Raw genomic sequence first — 22,305 nt, forward strand, 5'->3', positions numbered from 1 at the left:
ATTTTTGTCCCTCTTTTTGTTTTACAGAGCTGTGGATGTCTTGAGAGCAGCCTCAGCAACCAATCACATGCGCCTTCTCATAGCCAGAGATGAAGAAGCAAAGTAAGCAAAATGTCAATGTATATATTCATACAGTGGCACACTGCTTCACACGGTGCTTGTCAAGGGATCCATAATTAGGGCCAGAGCAGTAACTGTTGCAAGGACCCTACTGAAACTGCTGGGATTATTATTTCTCACAATGACTCGCATGTTTGGCAGCCGGAACATGTCCAATTGGCCATTTGGAATTTGGTGGTCATTTTAGGCGATTTTCACACATACTTTACAAAGTCCTCTTAGAGAATTGATCATTTGGGTTCATTTCAAATCTGGTCAGTGCATTCTAAAGACCATCATGATGAGTAGTTATCAAAATATTGAATTTTTGTTGAAAGGCTTGTCGAATTTTGATGTACCACCATGCAAAAGGACATTGTTGTAACTTCAGTGTACTTTGTCCAATTGGCACCAAAATGCATATTTCTGATAAGAGTCTGTCCCTAAACACATCTACATGCAAATATTAAGTCATAGTGCCAACTACTGGCAACAGGAAATCACATGTTTTATACCTTCATGTCCTTGCAGGTTGACCAGATCCAGCTGGTCAGTAGACTTAGTAAGACATTGACGATAATATGTTATGAATCTTGTGAGTTTTGTGGAACCCTGGTGCCATGGCAACACGGCAACAGTCGATTTGGGTTAACAGTTTGCTCGAAAATCTATGAACGTGACAAAAAACATTTCATATCGGTCTTGTGCGTGTGTGTGGCAAAATGGCCCGATAGCACCCCCGACAAGATTCCAATAAAACAGCACAAGGCCTGTTTCACTGACATGAAAATTGGTAGGCACATATATCATGTCAGTGTTAAAAAAAAAACCTTTGACCTATACCCCAAACCCACCAGGAAGTCCATTTTGAATTTAATGTGCCATTTTGGCACCGCTTTTGCATTTCCAGGCATATTTTCGATCTATCAGATCGACATTGTAAAAATATGACAGAAACTAAGGAAACTCATAATAGCTCCTCCTTGGTTTAATTGAAAATATGCATAAAACAGGTGGATGGAAACACACTTGGTAACTATTCACCGGCAGTATTGTTACAAATTGCCTCTTTTTCGTCCTGTTTCTACCTCTCCTTTATTCGTCACAGTCTCCAAATATTCTCCAAATTATCAGTTATTTGTTTTTAAGCTCTTTCTGACATCAGAGATGATAATATAATAAATAAACACACCAGGTTCAGTAAACTGTCCAATGAATGAGTTATCTGTCATTCAGTATTACTTTGTGTTTACTCGTCTTGGTTCATTTGTAATGAAACAGAGCAGAACTAGAAGACATGTTGGATTATGGAGCCTTTTGCTGACCTGCTACCACACCAGCCATAATGCATAGAGTTTTGTGATAATTTTAACATAACCAGTAAATAACAAGGCAAATATATCAGCGCGTACTGACATTGCAGCACTGGCATTACTGATGGCAGAGGCTGGTATTAGTGTTCGACCAGCTTTCTAATCCAACTGTGACCAGTTTGGCTGAAAACAAGGTCAGTGCCAGCTGTTAGCATCTTCCCCTGAGATCCACTTCAGACCACATCATCCTTAACTGTAAACTGAGGTAGTTTTGCATATTTAAACGAACAAGATTGTTGCACACATACGTGTCGGCCCTGATATTTCCTTAAAAAAGTGGTACTTTCTGCCTGCAAGTGTAATCCTCAGTGAAGACTCTGACTCTGACACAGGCAGGATTACACCTAGGCTGTTAGAGAGGATATGTGTCAGAAATTAGAAGTTAATAGTGGTAATATCTCTGTGACACAGCCATGAGTAGCAGTGGACTTATTGGGCAGATCCTAATATGAATATGTACAAGTGCATGAATGTGAGGCTGTGAAGTGACAGCTTCAGATTTAAAAAGGTTAAAACATGACTATTGTCTGTAGTGTAGTTTGGAGGTGTTTATTACTCTAATGATGGACTCTCATGAACCCCCCCCGCGCCCCTTCGTCTTTGCATTGCTCAGAGGAATGAAGCAGCTAAACCTAGGGCAGTCCTCCTGACGAGATGAGCCTTTTGTGTGTTAATCTGGGTTCTGTGCTTTAACTACCCTGCAGCCCAGAGTGGAGGAGCTGGAGGGGGGAGAGTGGCTGACGGGGGGGGGTGTCAAAACTAGCTTAGCACTAGCGACATGCTTACCAGCTGTGAGAGCCTTGGAAAGTATTATATAAATGTTATAAATCAAATCATGTTACTCTTATCATAACCTCAATGAAGCCTACTGATTAACAAAACACACTACAAAATTCATCACCAGAAACAACAAGATTAAATAGAGTTTCTAGCTGATAGAAATGTTTCCATTAGCAAGTCAACTTGCGTAGCTTGTGAAATGGTATAGAGCTGGAACCAGTCTAATTATTCATTGTACATATAATATTATTGTTATTATTGTTGTTGTTGTTAATAATAGTCAAAAGTCAGTGTGATAATTGCTTCACTGTGCAGAATGACGTATGTGCAGAGTTTGACACTAGAATGTTATGGAACGCGGATTGGACCATTATGTGTAGTTCGATGTCTGCATTAATATATCAGAACTGTTCATTTTAAGATGACAGAAAAACCCTTTTAACCCCTACATTTGGAACATCTTCAGGTGTTTAAAATTTAACCCAGGCACGGAACGGAATCTGTAACGTGTTCTTTGGGTGACTTTGTAAAACATACTGCTGACATTCTGGTAGTCAACAGAGCAGACACATGCTGGGAGACAGAAACAGAAAGAGGAGGGGTGGGGCAAGCTGGTGTGTATGCAGTAAGAGAGGTTGTGTGTAAGGCGAGCACATTCAAGTAATTTGTGAGTAAACTAATCATTTTCAGTTGAATTTTATTTGTACAAAAAACTCTGTCCATTCTGTTATTCAGTGTTTTATTGTCATATACAATGCAGGGTTGTAGAAAACAATTTAGATAAACTTTCTTTATGCAACCTTTTTGAAAACAAAATAAAAATGTATAAACTAGTCATAAAAATAAAAAAAAATAAAAATGTATGAAGTTTTGAGGTAAAGCTTAACAGTCTGTAATTTTTCCTTAAAGAAAAGTTGTTGAAACGTTGTGTGTATGCTGTCAGTTATAGTTGAAAGAAAGAAGATCAGAACCGGCCAAGAGAATTGTAATCGGTACATCTCTACATCGTAGGCATACATACAGCCAAACACAACCCCTACGCCAAAGAGCGGTGGGTACATTGACGGCAACTAATAGCATGGAAGCCTAATGGTCCAAATGCCTTTAGACGTCCAGAATCAACAGTCCATTTCAGCATGGACTGAATGAGCCGGCCCTGCCGGTGGCACCTTTAACCCAATCATCAGCTGCTGGTTATGAAAGAGGTGCATTCTGGGGTCAACTTTTTTTTTTGTCCTTTTTTGGAGCCAATGTGACCACTTATCATAATTTGTTTAGAAATGCCACATTCAAGTCATCATCCATAGGGGATATCACATTGTTGGGTTGTAGATGATATTCTAAGAGGAATCTGATACAGTTTCCAGTCAGTATATATTGTTTTCCTATGAAACTGTGTAGCTAAGATTATTCATTTTGTTGAACTCGCTTTTCAGATTGTTAAATATAGTATCAGGTCAACAGTAGTCATAAAAGCAGTTAACAAGAGGTTTCCATTTCTGATGAAGCAACAGGACATGGTTTCCTAACTGTTACATAATATATGTTGTATTTGATTTAATCATAAAAAATCAGGTTCCATTTACCATGGTAAATGGAACCCGCTCTGCCTCTGAGCCACAGCTGCCACACCTAATCATGTCTGAATTTTACTATGTCTATATTATACCTATGCCTCTCATTTAGGTTTAAACACCTGTAAATAGTCTGATGGTTGGCCATTTACCTTATCTTATTCTTATCAATTATTTAACTTTTCATTTGGTCCAGTAAACCCAAATGACTGTCATTCTGTCCATCAGTAAAACAGATTCTACTGGTAACTATAATCAAGGTTAGTTCTTCCATCTTGTCCATGACCACTCTTTTCAAAATAATGTTTCTCTTTTGGTTTCTTTGAATAGGAAAGAATTTGCTGAGTTGCTAGAGAAGTATGGATCTAATGGCAGCACAGGATCAACACGCAACTCTCCTATCCAGCAAGGTAGGCAAATCCCTATGTTGTCCTGATATACATATTCAGTTTTTTCAACAAGCAGTCATTGTATTTTAATGTTACAGATCTCCTTCTCATTTGAATTTCTTTGTTTCAAAACACAAAATGCCTCAGCAAACTGCATCATGTATGTATACAGTTCTATGTAAAACAAACCCCAAGAGTCTATATTTGACAGAGCACTAAGCCTGAAGGGTAGCTGGAGCAAGTCTGCCTTTAAAAATGGCTTATGACAAGTGCACTTGTCCATTACACAATTGCCAACATCTGTTTCAGTCGGTAAGGAGGCAGCCAGCTGGTACAGATTTGTTAAAACACAGCTTCAGCACGTGTGCAGTCTTGTGTGCTCAGTGATGACATGGTGAGATAATTTACTATAGGGGCAGTTATGCTTAAAAAAACAATTTACATGACGTGTTGATGACCGGAAATCAAAGGTTTATAGTTGGGGAGACCAACATGGTGGCAGGCAAGTAGGATGCGTTCAGCCCAAATTTTGTATTTAGCTATATATGATGTTGTAAAGTTTGGATTAATATTTAGGATCTTACCTTTAAAGACCTGAACACAAGCTATGTTCACAGAGCCTTCACTCTCTGATAAATGGCTTCATTTTGTCAAAGTAAGTAGTAAGTAAGTATGATTGTTAAAAATAAAAAATAAAAATAATATAGACAGAAAATTGTATAAACATATCATATATATATATAACATAATATTCGCAGGAAAAAAGATATTAAAACATTACACAAACTTCCTGCAGTTAGTGTGTTCATCAATTGGGTTTATTGTACAGTTTATCAGTAGTTGTGTATTTGTTGAATATAATAAATATCCATAAAATATGTGACTTAGTGTACTGCAGATTTTCAGCATGAGAAAGCTCCCCACTGTGAGAGTTACCTTTGGAACTAAGGATAGGAAAGAAGCAGATGTTTACCCCAGGCAGTGGATGAAAAATACTGAAAAAAAAAAAACCATGTGTGGTGGATATTCGGGCTGCTCTGCAGTTTTGGTCAGCATATTGGGTATTATTCAGTGCTTAGAGTCGCTCAGGCTTAAGAAATGTTCAACAGGACGATACAGGTTCAGTGGAGAGCCTCAGTGCCACTGGAGCCATCTGTAGCAGCAGCAAATCACTGAAGGCTTCTGTTTCACTACAGACTGAAATTTGTGAAATGTTTATTCCCTGCACTAGTCTTTTTATAGAACACATATTAAGAGACCATTATGCTTGCTTGCTACCTATCATCTAAATAATTACTTAATCTCTCTCCATTTTAACAATTGTTGATTTTACACCCAGCCAAGCACTGATTAAACCACTGTAACTGCATCTCTATGTAATTTTGTGTTTCTGTTCTTTCTTGCCATTCCAAAGGAGGCCGCTACCTGGATAGCACATCATCTGGTTCTTCATCTCGCTCCCAGAGTCCTTTGTTGTTGAGCCCAGCAGGCTCTCAGAACATGTACAACAACAGTGGGTCCATGCTGCGCTCCCTCAGGTAGGAATGGATTCACATGAGCCGCAGCACTACTCTCCTGTTGTTAAAAGACCGAGTTGGCAAGTTGTGGTCAGCACATATTGAACACAGTGAATGCGCTGAACCCAGATATACAAACTAACTTGTTTGTAGATTTCAGAGAAAGTTAACAGTGCAGAGTAAATGGTACACACCTGAGCCGTGAGTTAGAGTCTGACAAATAATTGATATTGAGAGTACCTGATTACAGTTTTTTGGCTGCTTCATTGTTTTTTTATAAAGATCCCTACATTTTTTGTTTCAGGAATTGAGCCTTCCTAAGTCCTGCCCATTTTTTCTCTGTGCTGCAGTGACAGTTGAGCAAACCTCAGTCAACTCCCTTCTTTCCTGTACTTATGCTATGTGCTAGGCTTGTCTACGTTGAAAAGACAACCACATTTTGAAGATGGTTAAAAGATTAAGTGACATGGTCGCATTTTAAGTTAGCTAATGTTAGCAAAATGCTAACTAACTAGCTGGCTCATATTTGGGTGGCCATTTCCTTCACATCAAAAAGGAGGACACTTTGCATACACGGGGACACGCAAGCAGATATTTGTTTGGTATGATCCGGTTTTAAATTTTAATGTTTTTCCACCAGATTACATAAAGGTGCATACACATACCACATAGCTAATAATAAATATACAAGATACAGCTCATGACAACGTGCCCTTCCAATTCAGATTACATAGGTCTAATAAACATCATACAGAAACTGTTCTTAATGTTTTTATCTGGATAGATAAAGGGGAAAAAAATGCAGCACCTTCTGTTTCAGATGTATAGGCTTTGCCTATCTACATATGAGTATGAGCATTTTCAGAATTTCAGTCCAACAACCGACGTTAGCTCATGTTATGTTCTCTGTCGCTGAGAGCTTGATTGACAGCCTGGTGGTAGCAACTGCAGTGATCAGCCAATCAACACATGGCTCATTTGAATATTAAAATGAGCCATGTGTTGAAAGGTCAGGACACAAAATGTAACCAATGAAATTACTTAGTCTGACACATTTTTAGCCAATAAGTATTAAACTAACGAGGTAATGTGTCAAAAGGCGAACCTTTTAGTTATTTTCTCAAAAGGAGGACAAATGAGTGTCCGGCTTAAGGCTGCCTGCAGCTGGACAGGGCCTTTAAAAGCCGGACTGTCCGGCCTAAAGCCGGACAAATGGCCACCCTAGCTCATATACATTAATTCTATGCTAGCTAGTTATCTGGTTAGTTAGCTAGTTTTTACTCTGAAGCAAAATGTTAGTTAACTAGCTATCTTAAGATGTGACTAAATACCCTACTGTATATGTTGCTTTTATCTTTTAACCATCTTCAAAATGTGGTTGCCTTTTCAACATGGACAAGCCTAGCACATAGCAGTACAGGGGTCAATTATGACCAAAATATGTGGTTAGTGCTATCTGGTTAAAAAAATGTAGTGTGTCTATTAGAGGGGTGAATTGTCACTGATCTCCCGATTCGATTCGATTACGATTATCATGTCTGCGATTCGATTCCTCGATGCATCACGATGCTTCAAATACATTTTTCTATTAAAGCCATATAGGATATTTGACTTGACGGAATGCATTAAGATACTGTGTAGTTCAATATAATACAGTTTTCTATATTACTTCATATGGTAAGATCTTAGTAGAGTAGTAAACAATCTTTTCTATTTAACAGTCTCAACACAGCAGACAGCATACACACACTCAACACAGCAGACAGCATACACACACACACACACACACACACACACACACACACACACACAAACACAGACCCACGCCCCTCCGATCTCACTCCCTTTTTCAACCTGTAGTACTACATGCTTGAAAGAGGAGAGAGTGAGAGGCGACAGGCGGTGTGTGTGTGTGTGTGTGTGTGTGTGTGTGTGTGTGTGCCTGCAGGGCTGTGACAGAGAGCCTCAGAAAAAGAGGAGAGGGGGTGTTTGTGCCCAACGCTGCTGCTCAGTCTGTGTGAGCTTCAGACCCTAATGAGCCGCACGATGGATTGTTTATTTAAATATCAAGCGCGACCCGAACCGAGCCTATGATATCGACCAACGGCAATCGCCGAGCGGGCCAATTCGGTAGCCAGGCCACCGGGAAATGTCCCGGTGCTCCTGATGGCCAGTCCGCCACTGGCAGTGGTCTTGACCGGTCTCGTTAAAAAAACCCAGTCCGAGACCGAGACGAGACCAGTAAAAATGGCCTCGATTCCGAGACAAGACCAAGACCCTCAAAAAATGGTCTACTGAGAATGTTATTTTTTATTTGAATGTTTATGCCGCGGCCGTAAAATTAACGAGCAACATCATTGCGTCATAATCGATTATGGTCGGCCACTGCATCGATGCAGTATCGTCCATGTCTGCATCGCGATGCATCGATTATTTGATTAATTTCAACACCTCTAGTGTCTATGTAATGGAAACCAGGCCTATATCTGTGGACCACAATACATCTGTGATATTGGCTGATATATCATACTGTGCAGAATTATGACAGTGATGCTAGAGAGGGATAATGGACGTTAATGTATACAAAAGGTCTGTGGCAGAGACTCCTGGCTCCAGTAGTACAAAAAGTGCGCTTGCACTCCCTCGACACACTGGGCATGGCACACTTGACTGCACTCTGTGCTTTCACTCCCAAAAATAGAGCCTTTTCTTTAATTCAGAGATTTATGTGATTGTGTTTGTCTTCATGTTCTCAGTCATCCAGGTGAAGGAGTGATTCAGCTCATCTCAGTGGCGCGATCAGGCAGTTTGGGCATCACCATCGGAGGAGGCTCCAATAGGCCCGACGGCCCGGCGGTCTTCATTCAGGAAGTGCTGTCTGGTGGCGACTGTCACCGGGTAAGAAACCAAGGCAGAGTGAAATAAAACCCCAAAACTGAATATACAGAAAGGGAGGGAAAGACAGGGTGTAGCAAAGCGAGTAATTTCCCCTGAGCCATAACTGGATGTTTTTTTGTGTAAATGAGAAATAAACACTGGCAAGACAAAAAAAATTCAACAGTGTTTACAGAAATTAGAGGCACCTAGCGTACCACCAGTGGTATACATACCATAGTTAAAGAACCAGTACCTTACAGAATTGTATGTAGTATGAATAATATTGTCACTTAAGTAACCTGGCACATTCAGAACTGGAGGGATATCTGGAAACATGACTGAGATTGATGCACTGCAGCAGTGAGGGACTTCTTGTAGGGAAATGAAGTGAACATGATGGAGGAAGGTAGAGGGCTGAAGAGGGGAAGTAAGGAGTGCATGTGCAGACCTCTGCAGCTTTGGCCTCAGATTAGTGTAAAATACTTGCTGAGCTTTGCTCAGGTCACAGCCTGCCGGTCCCGTTTCGGTGACTATCTGTCTAAAACAGACACAGAGTAACAGCCCATTACCTCCAGCCACATAGTTGTCACAGATATGTATGATCATCCATCTCAAACATGGCACAGGCTTTTACATGTACCTTAACATGATTAGGGGAGCATGACGAAAACATTTTAGTCTTAGTTGAGGTCCTGCCTCAACATTTTTACATTTGCATTAGAGACATTCTCCTGACACATCAGGGCTTTAGTAGAAGCTCAGGTGATGAAGTGAGAGCTTATGATGCTGTTAGTCTCAGTGTCACAGGGATCTGTTACTACTGCTGAAATGGTGTTAATTGGGACTTAAGTTGGGTGAGTGCTGTAGGTTGCCAATACTCCTTATTGGGGTTAATAATATTAGGTTAAGAAGCACGGCTGTAGTAGTGTAGAGCTATTTGAGCTTCTCTCTGCTAGATAAAGACGCATTTAGTAATTAGCTGTCTTTATTGGATCTACAATAAAGACAGCCAGCCAGTTTGACAGTTCAGTCTTCATACTTGACACAGCAGTGGACAAAACAATCCTAGCCTCCTAACTCCAAAGGCCCTAACTTGATTTGTTTTTTGAGATGTAAATTAATTATATGACTGTAATGTTATGAAACACATCAATGCTGGTGTTAATATTAACATTCCAAATCAGACTGTCAAGGACATGCCCTCTACTGTTTTAAATCACCCAGAACCTTGTAAGGCGAGGCGGTTTAGTAGTAAAGGAGTCCACTTTACATCATGACATTTCTATAAAAATAAAAAGAGTGTTATCAGAGGAGGGCGGCCCACCTCCCCCAGCTTCTGCTTTGAGTCTGTGTTAATGCTAGTTTTTGCTAACACTCTACTTTGTATTTTTCTATTCTGGTGCAGTGGTTCGGACTTGTACTTGTACGCTGTAGAAGCACCAGACTGCAAGACATACACACATACAAGACAATTAGCATCTCTGAGCTGTTAGCTACAGCACAGGCAGTTGCTTAGCTACAACACAGGTAGCACACAGAAACTGTTACAAACTAACCGCCATGAATGTGCTTGACGTCAAGGCCACGCCCCCTAAAGTTACTGTCCTTAGCAGGACTCTGATGCATTTTTTAATTTACTGAGAGGGAGGGAGCTAGTTACACTTTAATAGGTGTTATTTAGGAAAAGGGTACAACTTTTAATACTTTAAGTAATAAAATCATGCACAGATAAATTGCACTACCAAACTTCCTGTCCTGTTTCTCCTAAAACACAGAGTTACAGTCATTTCTCTGTAATCTGTAGTGTCACCTTTCCCTGAAGGAAATTACCATAAGGTGACAAATACAGCACTGTCAGTTCATTAAATTCTGTTGAATATTTAGGAATTCACGCTGGATTATAGAATTTTGAACACCCCTTGAACGTTTTGTGGCGTTTGTGTTGTTTTGGTGTCAGTGCGGCTCTATTAGAGAAGTCCCAGAGTCCCAGAACAGACACACTACACTGCAGTGTGAAGGTCAGCCATCAAACTAGGACTCTGCTTAGGGCATCAACCTGCTGCTGCTCGCACACACACACACACACACACACACACACACACACACACACACACACACACACAGTTGCAATGCAGAGGATTTTGTCTTGCATACTGGTAGATATGCATAGTCTATGGGAGCAGCAGCAGTACCTTCAGTCCATATCTTGTGTGTAGCACTTAGCGTTTCTCAAAAATGTATGTCTTCAATGGCCAACAAATATATACATTCATTTTAAAAAGAGAGAATTTTCTGGTCACCGTAGATTTTAATAAATGTTACTCAAACTGGAGGAAATAAAACATCTATTGGGGACTAGTTTCATTGGTGGATTAATCCACATTTAGTGTTCTAATCAGTGTTTCCATTAGCAGGATGCTGTATGTGTATGTATTTTTTTTTCAAGGGGGGGGGGGGGGGGGGGGGGGGGAAAAAAAAACCCGTTGGTGTTTGTGTGAAATTTTTCTTTTTTTTTTTTTTTATTTCTATACTTATTACCCTAACCACAATCTTTCCCTAAAACCAAACCAAGTAGTTTTTGTGCCTAAACCATCAATATGTATATATAGGGGAAATACATTTTCCCCAAAGATGGTTTCTGGCATTTTTGGTAGTTCTTATCACGCTGATATATTTTCAAGTGTTCATTTTTTTAGTAAGAAAACGTGAATTGACAGCTGAGCCCTACTTGTGATTGAGTAGGCCGGGGGTATGGGCGGGACTTTGATACAGCGGCACTACCCTGATCACTACTACGCAGACTGGCTCCGAATGACGTCACCAGCACAAGATGGCAGCGGCGTATGCCCAATATTTTGGCTTCATTTCAACGAAACTGAAACAGTTTTATTTTGAAAGTCTCGATTGCACAGATTGCCTCTTGTCTAACTAACAATCACAACCTTAAAATGATCCTATAGGCATGTGCACTGAGACAATCCTACCCACCCCTCCTGTTGGCACATATCACTGCCTTTCTTTCTTTTCTCCAGCTTCCCTGCTTCTCTCTCCCCAATCCCATCCTCCTTGCCTCTCTGTTCGCCCACTCACTGTCAACTGCGGGCAGTATGACAAGGAAGGAGAATGAAGGGGAGAGACAGAAAATACAGGAATCTGCACTTGTATTTTTGTGCCTGAAGAAAGCTGTTTCTAAACAGATCTTTCTTGTTGCATATGTCCTGCAAGGTTTTACATCATTCAAATTGCCAATGAATCACAGAGAGGGCCTCAGGGCTAAGAGTATATCCAGTGATCCCTGTGGAAAGTTGTTTTACAACTGATTTGTGAATTTTGGTACACAATACACAGAATGGGTTTATATGATGGCTGTGACTATTTTTTCAACAAGGCATCGGCGAGCTCTTGCATTGTCTTTGAACAGTTCACACATAGGCATCAAGCGCCGAACAAACCCCCGATTTGCATGTGATCTGAAGGCATTTGTCGGCAAGTAGAAAATTAGGAAGAAATTTGATCAGTCACATGAACACCAATTTCCTTCTCATCTAGTCTGAAAGTCACCAGAAAAGCACCTTTAAACTTTAAACACACTGCATTAACCCAGCATCACTCCTGATAATGTTATTCTCAGGGAGGAGGCTACAGTGCTGTTGGCATTACATTTCTTTTGGCCCATTTTTTTTAATTTTTTCTCTGACCTTCAGACTTAAAATCCCATTCAACAGATGGTAGATGGTACAGGGTAGTAAGACTACATGCAACTGTTCGAGACAGGGCACGGTAAAGCAGAGCTGTATGTCCACACTGTCATTAAGGCTCTTTAACTCACTCGACACTGTACACTAATGCCTGGCTCTACTACAACAGCTGCTGACACCGACTCCCTCAGCTTCTCAGTCTTCTGCTTATGGAAGCAGGTTGTCCATTTCCTCCAAATCCCAACTCTTAATCCCCTGTGTCATATAGGAAGCAGGCTAGCATTTGTGTGATTTGCTGTATGGGATGAGTCAGCTGGGGAATTATGCAGCCATGCATTTATCATAACAATAGATAGATAGATAGATATTTAGATAGATGGACGGATAGATGGATGGATGGATAGATACTTTATCAAATCAAGCACCATTATCACCATGAAAGTAAAAAAAAAAAGTCCTTAAAGCACAGAAAGTAGCACCACCAACTCCTCCTCCAATGACTAAGATGGCCTTTGTAACTAGTTTGTTGAGCTTGTTAGCGCTTCTCACTGCCAGCACTCTGCAGTATTAAAGATAGCGCCGGCCACCACAGACTGGTAAAACAGCTGCAGCATCCTGCTGATGTTTAAGCCTCTGAGCCTCCACGGAAGTAGAACTAGCTCAGGCCCTTCTTGTAGACGGCCCCTGTGTTCCTTTACCTGTCCGCCATAACATTGTGAGCACTGACTGGTGAAGTAAATAACACTGATTATCTGCTCATCATGGCTCCTGTCAGTGGGTGGGATATATCAGGCAGCAAGTGAACATTTTGTCCTCAAATTGATGTGTTAGAAGCAGGAAAAATGGGCAGTGTGAGGATTTGAGTGCAGCTCTTGTGGGGTGTTCCCAGTCTGCAGAGGTCATCAAAAGTGCTCCAAGGAAGGAAAAGTGGTGGACAGAGTCATGGCCACGGCTCACTGACGCACGTGGGGAGTGAAGGCTGGCCCGTGGTCCGATCCAACAGACGAGCTACTGTAGCTCAGACTGCTGAAACAGTTAATGCTGGTAGAAAGGTGTCAGAACACACAGTGCAGAGCAGTTTGTTGGTATAGGGTTATATGTGAAAAGATAATCTTCAGTGGCTACATTTACTAGTAGAGATAATGAATAAACTACAGTCTGGGTAACCACATTTTCCCTTTCACACATTTTAATGAAAACTAATTTAATTCAATTCAATTTTATTTGTATAGCGCTAATTCATAACAGAAGTTATTTCAGGACACTTTTCAAATAGAGCAGGTCTAGACCGAACTCTTTATAACATTATTTACAGAGACCCAACAGTACCACCATGAGCAAGCACTTGGCGATGGCGGCAAGCAAAAACTTCTGAGCATTAACATATTCTTAGCTTTACAAAGAAAAAAAACAATAATTTTTGTTACCTTAGAATGAGCTGTATTTTATCTACAGATGCCGCGGGTCGCTTTCTGTGGAGTTTGCGATGTTGAACCGCTATGCCCAGAACGGACAAGCCAAACACTGGCTGTAGCTTGGGCCTTTCAGGTTTTTTTGCGGCCACCATAGTTATTCCTATACACTTTACAGTACGCTTCAGTAGGTCATCAAATACAGACGCGAGCAGTATTCAGTTAGTTGCAGTCTGCAACCAACCTTGTCTCCGTTGTCATTGGCCTATGCTTCCGAATATTTGTCAGTGCTAGCAGCAGGGTTCTAGGACTGGCAATGTTGGTGGTCAGTCCCCCACTTTTGGTCCAGACGAAAATGTCAACATTCAGTATCTCTCACTTTTAGACAACTATTAGATTGCCATTAAATGTGGTATAGAAATCCATGGTCCTCAGAGGATGAATCCTAATAAACTTGGTGATTTCCTGACTTCTTAATAAAAAGCAGCAGAAACATGAAAATGTGACAAACTGAATGAGCCATTAAAGGCAAACAGTGTGGTTCTTCAGATTAGCATGACTAAATGTCCTGTTTCATGGTTGTGCAGGATGGACGTCTGAGGCCTGGAGATCAGCTCATCGCCATTAACAAGGAGTCTTTGATAGGTGTGACTCACGAGGAGGCCAAAAGCATGCTGAACAAAGTCAAATTCAAGTAGGTGGTGCAAGTAGACTTAAAATACCCATACCCATTGAGTCATTGAATCTGAGACTGTGATGACTGGGTGGATTAGCCAGCTATATACACTGCTACAGTCACCCCTTATTTCTTATTCTTTTTCTATAAAATCTTTGTATTCTATATATTGTGTCTTCAGCCAAGACGGTGCAGTGGAGATAGCCTTCATTCCAGGGAAAGGACTTTTTCCAAGCAGTACATCTCTGCACAACGGGATCCAGCGAGCCACAGGCAACAACTACAACTCTGGTCGCTTAAAAGTCCACATCAGATCCCCTGAGGTCAGCTACGCTTTGTTTCAGGGATCAAAAACATATCACAGTATGTCATGGTTTTGGAAATTCTTTGGACTATTTTATTGCTCTAGCAATGGAAACAAATAAGAAGCCACAAAATTTTTTTTTTTTTTACTGGTTTATAAAACACATTGAAGGCTTCTGTATCAACTGTTTTAGGATGGAAAATAAAAGTTGATGAGAAGATTCTGCGAAGAAGAACTTAAAGTTTAGAGGTCATTACCAGCTAATAAAAACACAATAAAACACAAAGATATGTTAACATTCATTTAACATGTTAAATATCAGATTTACGCTGGATCAACACTTGATCAAAACAACAATTATTGAAATTTGAAGTTGTTCTGAATCCAGTGGAATCATAATATAACTCCTTATAGTTTTTGAGATACAGCCATGTCTGTACCATACTATATTTAGTTGTTAGTCACTTAGGGTTACTCATTTGATCCCGGATAGGAATACATTATAAAATGTCTGTAAAATCTGCACAATGGCAATGCTGGACCAATAAAAAGACGCTTTTTTTTTCTTAATTAATCGATATTGTAACAACTGAAGAAAGGATGAAAGAAAGAAAACGTGTTCTTGTTGCATTGTTCTTCTATTGTTCTGCTATTCAGGTTTGTTAAATTGACCAATTTATGAATTTATTCTGATTTTGTAAATTCTTCTAAAATTATTCCGGTGGCACACTAGAATGAAAGCCGTTCTGTGATGTGCAGTAGTTGATGAATAAATAGCAGGGCACTATCATGTCAAAGATCTCTGTGACATCCTACCAAAGCAGCTTCAAAACCAACTGGTCAGTGTTAATATTATCATCTTGTGTGTTGTCAATTTTTACATCCATTGTTTTTATTTTTACCTTTTTCTTTGTAGATCTGTACAGAGGAGCCAGCCCCTGTGTCCTCATCTTCTCCTGACATCTGCCCGCCAGATATCCATATTTCAGGTAGAACACCTCCCTATACTCTTAGTTTCTTATATTTTTTCTCATATTTTTAATAAAAATCAGTACCTGCCTCTGCTGCTGAGACCTGTGGCCAGAGCCATTGCCCCCCTCTGCCCCCCTTTGGTGGTGCCCCTGCCACACTAACACCATCGTTATCCACATCACCCTCTTTACTTTTATAATATATTTGCCATAAAATAACCTTCTAAGCACCTGCCAAATCAGAGTTGAGATTTTCACTGATTTGTTCTAAAAGTCCCTGAAATCAGATATTAGATAAACCCAGCTCATCCCAGAATAAAAAAACGGGGAACATGTGCTCCCTCACAGAGATTGGGGATTAGGTGTAGAAGAGAGGATGGGATTTAATCGAAACCACAGCACAGTAGGGGACCTCAGAGTTCACAAGAGTGTGAGGGATCATGGAAAAAATCCCATCTTAATAATAGTGGGTGTAGTTCATTATTGTTCTTTAGTTTTAAGCACCGGTGTTTCTGTATTGGATAGGGAATAAAAGACAGAATTGATTTAAATAAAACAGTTAGGGAGAAGAAGAAAATGCAGTTCAGTTTTGTGATGGATCTGATTTTCAGCCTTCAGTGTTTCTGTATTGTGACTGACACAAATGAAAATCTCTATAACCCAAGCCTAGACAGTTCATGAATGATTATTAATGATAATTTAAGATGATTCTAAATAAAGCCTAGCCAACACTTTTCAAGGCTGGAGTAGAGATGCATTCACAAAAGAAAGGCCCACATTTCTGGTCGGAAGGAGAAACACTGTACTATTACTACTACACAACTATTTTTTAACATTCTGGAAGACTTAACAGGTTTCTGGATTTGTGAAAATATCACAACTGACAATTTAAGGAAGGTGGTTGAACCAGTGTGAAAATATTGTGGAGTACTATTTTGAAGCCATGTTGTTTGTTTTGCAGCCAGCAGTGGTGAGTTGAGCTGCTCTCATTGGCTGCACAGTTTTGACTCATCTGTAGGAGGAAACAATGGCAGCTCGCCTGGTCACACACGATATTGTATTCCAGATAAACAGTACACTAAAATATGTTTCTGGAAGTAGTAGAGAAACAGTCAACAAAGTAACAGAATCTGATCAGCACTGCCTAGTTTGACAGTTTGATGTGAGTTTGGTGTGTTGAGCTGGACGGACTCACTGAGAATGACCTGTGAATCACAAGGTAGCCCCGCCCTAAAGCATACCCTGCTTTATGGCCTATTTTACTCTAAATGGAACCATCATTTACTAAATGAACACCATGCTGTATGGAAAAAGACTGAAACTAGAGACTGAGACCATAAACTCATTAAGAAAACAAAGAAGTCGGCTCATTTCTCCATAAGACTTAGTTCTAGCAGGCTTCTTTTTTGCAGCCCATGGAGCTGCCCCCTACTGGCCATTAGAAAGAATGCAGTCAATGTGCTGTCAAGCAGAGATGTGAAATATTTCAGATGACAATTCTCTTCTTAAACAGACTGATACCAGTGTGACAATAAACAAACATAAATGTCACACCTCAGTTAAGGTATTGTTAAATTAAATAACATGAATTTTAGGTGTAACAAGTGTGAGGACTGAAAACAATATAAACAGTCAGTTTTTAGTTAAAGAAAAAATTGCTTGGGTCCCAGCTCAAAGCCTTCCGACAGCCTGTCCCAATCCTATTGGCCTGGATTACCCCAGTCAAGGTTATTTCCTAGGTGCTATGACCACTTAGCTCCCCTCCAGCTCTTATTGGTTAAGCCAGTTGCTAGCCATGACAGATGTCTGCAGTTTGTGGTGAGGTGGCTGCTGGTTAGCACCATTGAAATATATAGATGAACATGGCAGTTCTCCAAAACTGAAGCCAAAACATCTTCAGCAATCATCAGCAATTAGTTTGGCGATAATTATCTTGGCTTCATATTCATTAGGGAGACGAAAGACACCAGAAATAGGCACTATTGCATGATGGGAAATGTAAGATCTTGTCTTTTGTAGCTTGACCCATACTAGGGACTGAAAGCCACAATATCTCCGCTTCTGCTGCACTGATGACCCTATTTTTTTCTCATAATTTCCCCAACTTTATAGACTTGCCATCTCAATTTCTGGAGTGCCCCTTTAAGCCTTCTTACCCCACTGATGACGCTGGGTCATACACATGTAAACCTTGAGTCAGATGACCTCCCAGACAGCCTGACCTTCCTCTACGCACTACGTTTCATGCAGTGTTTGACCTAAAGGAAAGATCAAAGGTGTTAGTCCTGTTAGGGAGAGAAACGTAGCTGTGTCGATATGTATAAATCCCTATTTGCATGAAGCTATTATCACCTGGAGTCCTATTATATTTCATCTGTCTTAATCTTAATTTGTAAATAAATAAAAATCTGCCAAAAATTGTCGACCATATTTGAGTAAACACAAGGATGTCTTGTTTTTATCTGTGGTTGCTGTTAGTTTGTGACTAACTTATGGCTACTTATGGTAGCAGGGAGACCCATGTAGAGAGGGAGCTCCAACCAAGCAGACATACGACAGTATGTTTGACTAAAACATTAACTTATTTAACCACTACAAAGTCACTGCAGAAAACAAAACCTCAAGTCCAAGTCATCTGAGGAAATTCTAGTCCATTATGAATGGGGCATGAACGAAAGAGTAATCGTACTTATGAGGGCTCAAAAAAGGGTCACTTATCGACTGAACAACCTTACCTCGAGGTTCATTTAGCAGCTGTTCATGGTTTCAAGCATATCATATCATCCATGTTTCATCTATGTTCAAGCCAACATTATGAGAGACCTTCAAGCAGGGCTGCAACTAACAATTATTTTCATTATGGATTAATCTGACGATCACTTTATCAATTAATCAATTAGTTGTTTGGTTCAAAAAGTGTCAGAAAACGGTGGAAAATAATAATTGCCGTTTTCCAAAGCCCAAAATAATATCCTGAAAATATTCACATTTGAGAAGCTGAAATCTGAGAATTTGCATATTTTAAAACAAATTAAAATGAAAAAAAAAAAATTATTATTAAAATAGTTCAGTCAGCCAACTCACATTTGAAATGTTAATTACAGCAGTATAGCATAGACAGAGCAGAGGGAGAGCTGGGAAATTGTGCAGTTTAAATAGACCGCCAGATTGGAAGGGTGTGCTTGGTTAGTGATTATGGAGTGAGGCATGTCATGTGTGTATAGCAGTGCAGCTCGAGTTGACTGCCTGAACTAGCTCGCAGGCTTCGCTACATTTCAGTCAGCCAACTCACGTTTGAAATGTTTATTACAGCAGTATAGCATATTTAGATTTTGGCGTCTAGGCTCCGACCTCATCATTCCCCACAGATATGCTTACATAGAGATATTGGGGAGTGATGAGCAAATACCTTAAACCCCCCAAAACCGCACGGAATGGAGCCTGACGCTACTAGTGGAAGAATCTTTTATGTGTGGGCCTTGGCACCAGCCGCCGTGTGGCCATTCCCCGGAAGCACCTTGGCCCCAGAGGAATATACTATCTAGTGAACTACTATGTGTGGGCTTTGCCGTGTGGTTATTCCCTATGAGCACCTCAAGTTATGAGGGAATATACTACTTGGCAAACCTCATGCGGGAACATTTCCCATATGGCAAAGATCTTTACATCGAATGTGAAACTGAATCCCTGCTAGCATAGCTTTGATACTTTGCATTTGAAGATGACAGGATTCAAGTAAAAACAATAAATGCACAAACTGTAAATTATTTCCACTATAGCAGCTCAAAAAAAAAACATCATTTGTTTCTGGGACCATCTGCTGCTCCGAACGACAATTGGGTAGAGTTCATAAAGAGCAGTGAATTTAAAACTGGTTTTAAGGGACTGAATTTCTGTCGTCTGCAAACCACTCATTATGAGAACCCCCCAAAACCAACAGAGGCACCGCATCAGTCAAAACTAGGGGGAATCTGCAGATTCCATGTACTCATTATAAAAAGAAATGCCGGTCCATCATCACAAGGCAAAGACTAGAACCGCATATCTGAGCAACAGCTTAGTATCTTAAGTCTGTCTTAGCTGCAGTATCTTAAGATCTTAACCAATTTAGCCAAAACCAGCAAGCGTGATATGGATGACCTTGAGGGACATGCGAAGTTAGAGAGGCAGACCAGATTGCTAGCTGTTCTGATGCAAGACAGCTTGTCTTGTTGCAGAGACGCTTGCATGACCACACTATCAAGGGTTATGCCAAAAAATTGGAAGGGCCTACAGTTTCTCTTCGGAAGGCGGTACTCCTAACTCCTGGAAAAGCTTCTGACTGTAGAGATACTGTGGGCTGGCGGGGACAAGGGGAAGTCAACTACTAGAAAATCATCTAAAAGATGCAAGACGAAACAGAGTTTGTAAGTGTGTAGAGAATCCAGCATAATGCTTCTGTCAAGAAAAGGCTACTGCGGTAACCAAATGTCAGTTTAACAGAAAAGTACAATTTAGAACCAATCCACAGGCATACATTTATGGCAACAGTGACTACAACATGGTGGTGATGTGGGCTGCTAAGAGGCTGTCAAGATATTAGTTTTTACTGCTGCTGCTGCTGAATGGTCAGTGATAGTGTCTATAGTGTAAATTCCTGGATATTCCTAACCCTAACCCTCAGTAAGATTTGAGCTTGTAAATTGATGTTCTCCCTGATCTGACTCTGATTGGTTGTTGATTTTTTTTTTTTTTTTTTTTTTTACAGATTATCTGTCTCATGTACTACTGTCAGGATAGAGGGAAAGTTTCAGCAAATATGACAAAAAGTCATAGTCAAAATGTTTTACATAATAATTAATTTTTTTCTTGTCTTTGTGTGACCTCACCGTTGACATCATTTGTGCACTAGTTTTATTTTCAAGGGTTTTCAAAGGCTGTTATACAACCACAGGCTTTGAAATTTGTTAATGAACTCAAAAACTGGTACACACATGATGGTACACAAAAACAAAAAGACAGTTGATGGCTAATTACTAAAGAAGTGCAATATTTGTTTCCTTACTTCAAGTGGGACAATGTAAATCTGCCAAATTATTGTAGTCTTTATACTAGAATAACAACAAGTTGTATGATGTGGACTGGTGTCTGGGAGTAACAGGGTTTAAAGCACGGCTGTTGTCACGACAGCAGGTCTGTCAATCATCAGCACCCGTTGGGGGGGCTGCAAATCCTTTGGGTGGTAAGAGGAGGGAGTGTAGTCAGTGAAATCAGCTCATACCCCTAGTAACAGTGCGCTCTCGCTCTCTCTCGCTCTCTCTCTCTCTCTCTCTCTCTCTCTCTCTCACGCACACACACACACACACACACACACACACACACACACACACACACACACACACACACACACACACACACACACAGAGGACAGGTTCACAGCAAGCAGACACAAATCTGGGACAGACAAACTCATCAAATTAATATTAGGCATTGGCTGTCTGCCCTCCCCTCGCTCACTGTTTTTCCCTCACTCTCATCTATATAATCATCCACCTTTCCTCCACTCCTCTCTTTTTAATCATCTGCTCTTCATCCTCCCACCCAAACACACACACACACACACACACACACACACACACACACACCATCCTTATCACCACAACCACTCACTTCCACCAAATCCACCGGGAATATCTGTCCATCCACTCTGATATTACAGATTATCCAATGATATTTCTCCTCCTGTTGTTTACCTTGTGTATTGTGACCTCATATACTCCCTTCATTCTCTTAAATGCTTCCATATCTCATATAAATACTATATTTTCTAAATATACTTTTTATATGGTCATGTCTTTGACAAAAAAATCAATCCTCTATTTAATTTTTTTCTTTTCTCCTCCCCCCCTTTTTTTTTTTCTTCTAAAGGTTCAACCAGCCAGAGGTCGCCAACGGGGACCAAACCCAAGATAACACTGGACCCCTACATCCGCCTCAAATCAGACAAGTTAGACTTGGTGAGTGCGGTCCTCTGCTCAGAGGAGTCATTTTCGACCCATGCAGCTAAATCTATTTCTCCCTGCTGTGTGACGCCACATGTGTTTGCAGTGGTTTATTCAGGCTCTGGGGTATTTACTTCTGTGCATGAATCCTCCTCTGCTCAACCACCTCTCTGTCAAGTGGTTACAACACAGCATATCATTTCAGATGATTGGCTGACAGTGCAGGTTAGCCATTATCAGAGCCTTACCAGTATCGTGGCTTAACATAGAAAGCCTATGGGCTTGTTAGATGTAAAAATGCATGTGCTCAGTAACTTTAATGGCATTCCAAAATGGAAAGTCTGTCTTTAAGGAGCCCCATGAAGCAAATTTACACTGATGATTCTTCTCATTCTGATAAACTCACTTGCAACTTTTTCACTGTTGTAGCACTTTTTCACCCCCAAGCTCTCTCTTCATCTAGTTATTGATCTCTCTCTCGCAGTCTCTCTGGTTTGCTCTATCTCACACGGGTTCTTCATTTGTACATTATTTTTACCCTATCAGCACATCCTCTCCCTGCTCCCCCTCACACCCCTGCCCCCCAGCCTCCTATCTCTCTGCCGACGGTCTCTATTTCCTTCTGCCTGGTTCTCTTGCTTTCTGTCTCGGGCA

General features: G+C 40.5%; 1 protein-coding gene across 5 annotated transcripts in view; it reads left to right on the plus strand.

Moving 5' to 3' along the window:
- Nucleotides 1-22,305, plus strand: part of si:dkeyp-72e1.9 (syntaxin-binding protein 4) — a 78,203-nt gene that overhangs the window by 44,454 nt on the left and 11,444 nt on the right. For all 5 annotated transcript variants that reach the window (XM_051386871.1, XM_051386873.1, XM_051386868.1 and 2 more), the window contains 8 exons: nucleotides 28-102; nucleotides 4,157-4,236; nucleotides 5,630-5,753; nucleotides 8,489-8,630; nucleotides 14,307-14,413; nucleotides 14,577-14,718; nucleotides 15,616-15,688; nucleotides 21,578-21,666. In XM_051386871.1, coding sequence (XP_051242831.1) covers nucleotides 28-102; nucleotides 4,157-4,236; nucleotides 5,630-5,753; nucleotides 8,489-8,630; nucleotides 14,307-14,413; nucleotides 14,577-14,718; nucleotides 15,616-15,688; nucleotides 21,578-21,666 — 832 coding nt within the window. The remainder of the gene's footprint in view (nucleotides 1-27; nucleotides 103-4,156; nucleotides 4,237-5,629; nucleotides 5,754-8,488; nucleotides 8,631-14,306; nucleotides 14,414-14,576; nucleotides 14,719-15,615; nucleotides 15,689-21,577; nucleotides 21,667-22,305) is intronic.

The sequence above is a fragment of the Dicentrarchus labrax genome, unplaced genomic scaffold, assembly GCF_905237075.1.
Source record: "Dicentrarchus labrax unplaced genomic scaffold, dlabrax2021, whole genome shotgun sequence".
Taxonomy (NCBI): domain Eukaryota; kingdom Metazoa; phylum Chordata; class Actinopteri; family Moronidae; genus Dicentrarchus; species Dicentrarchus labrax.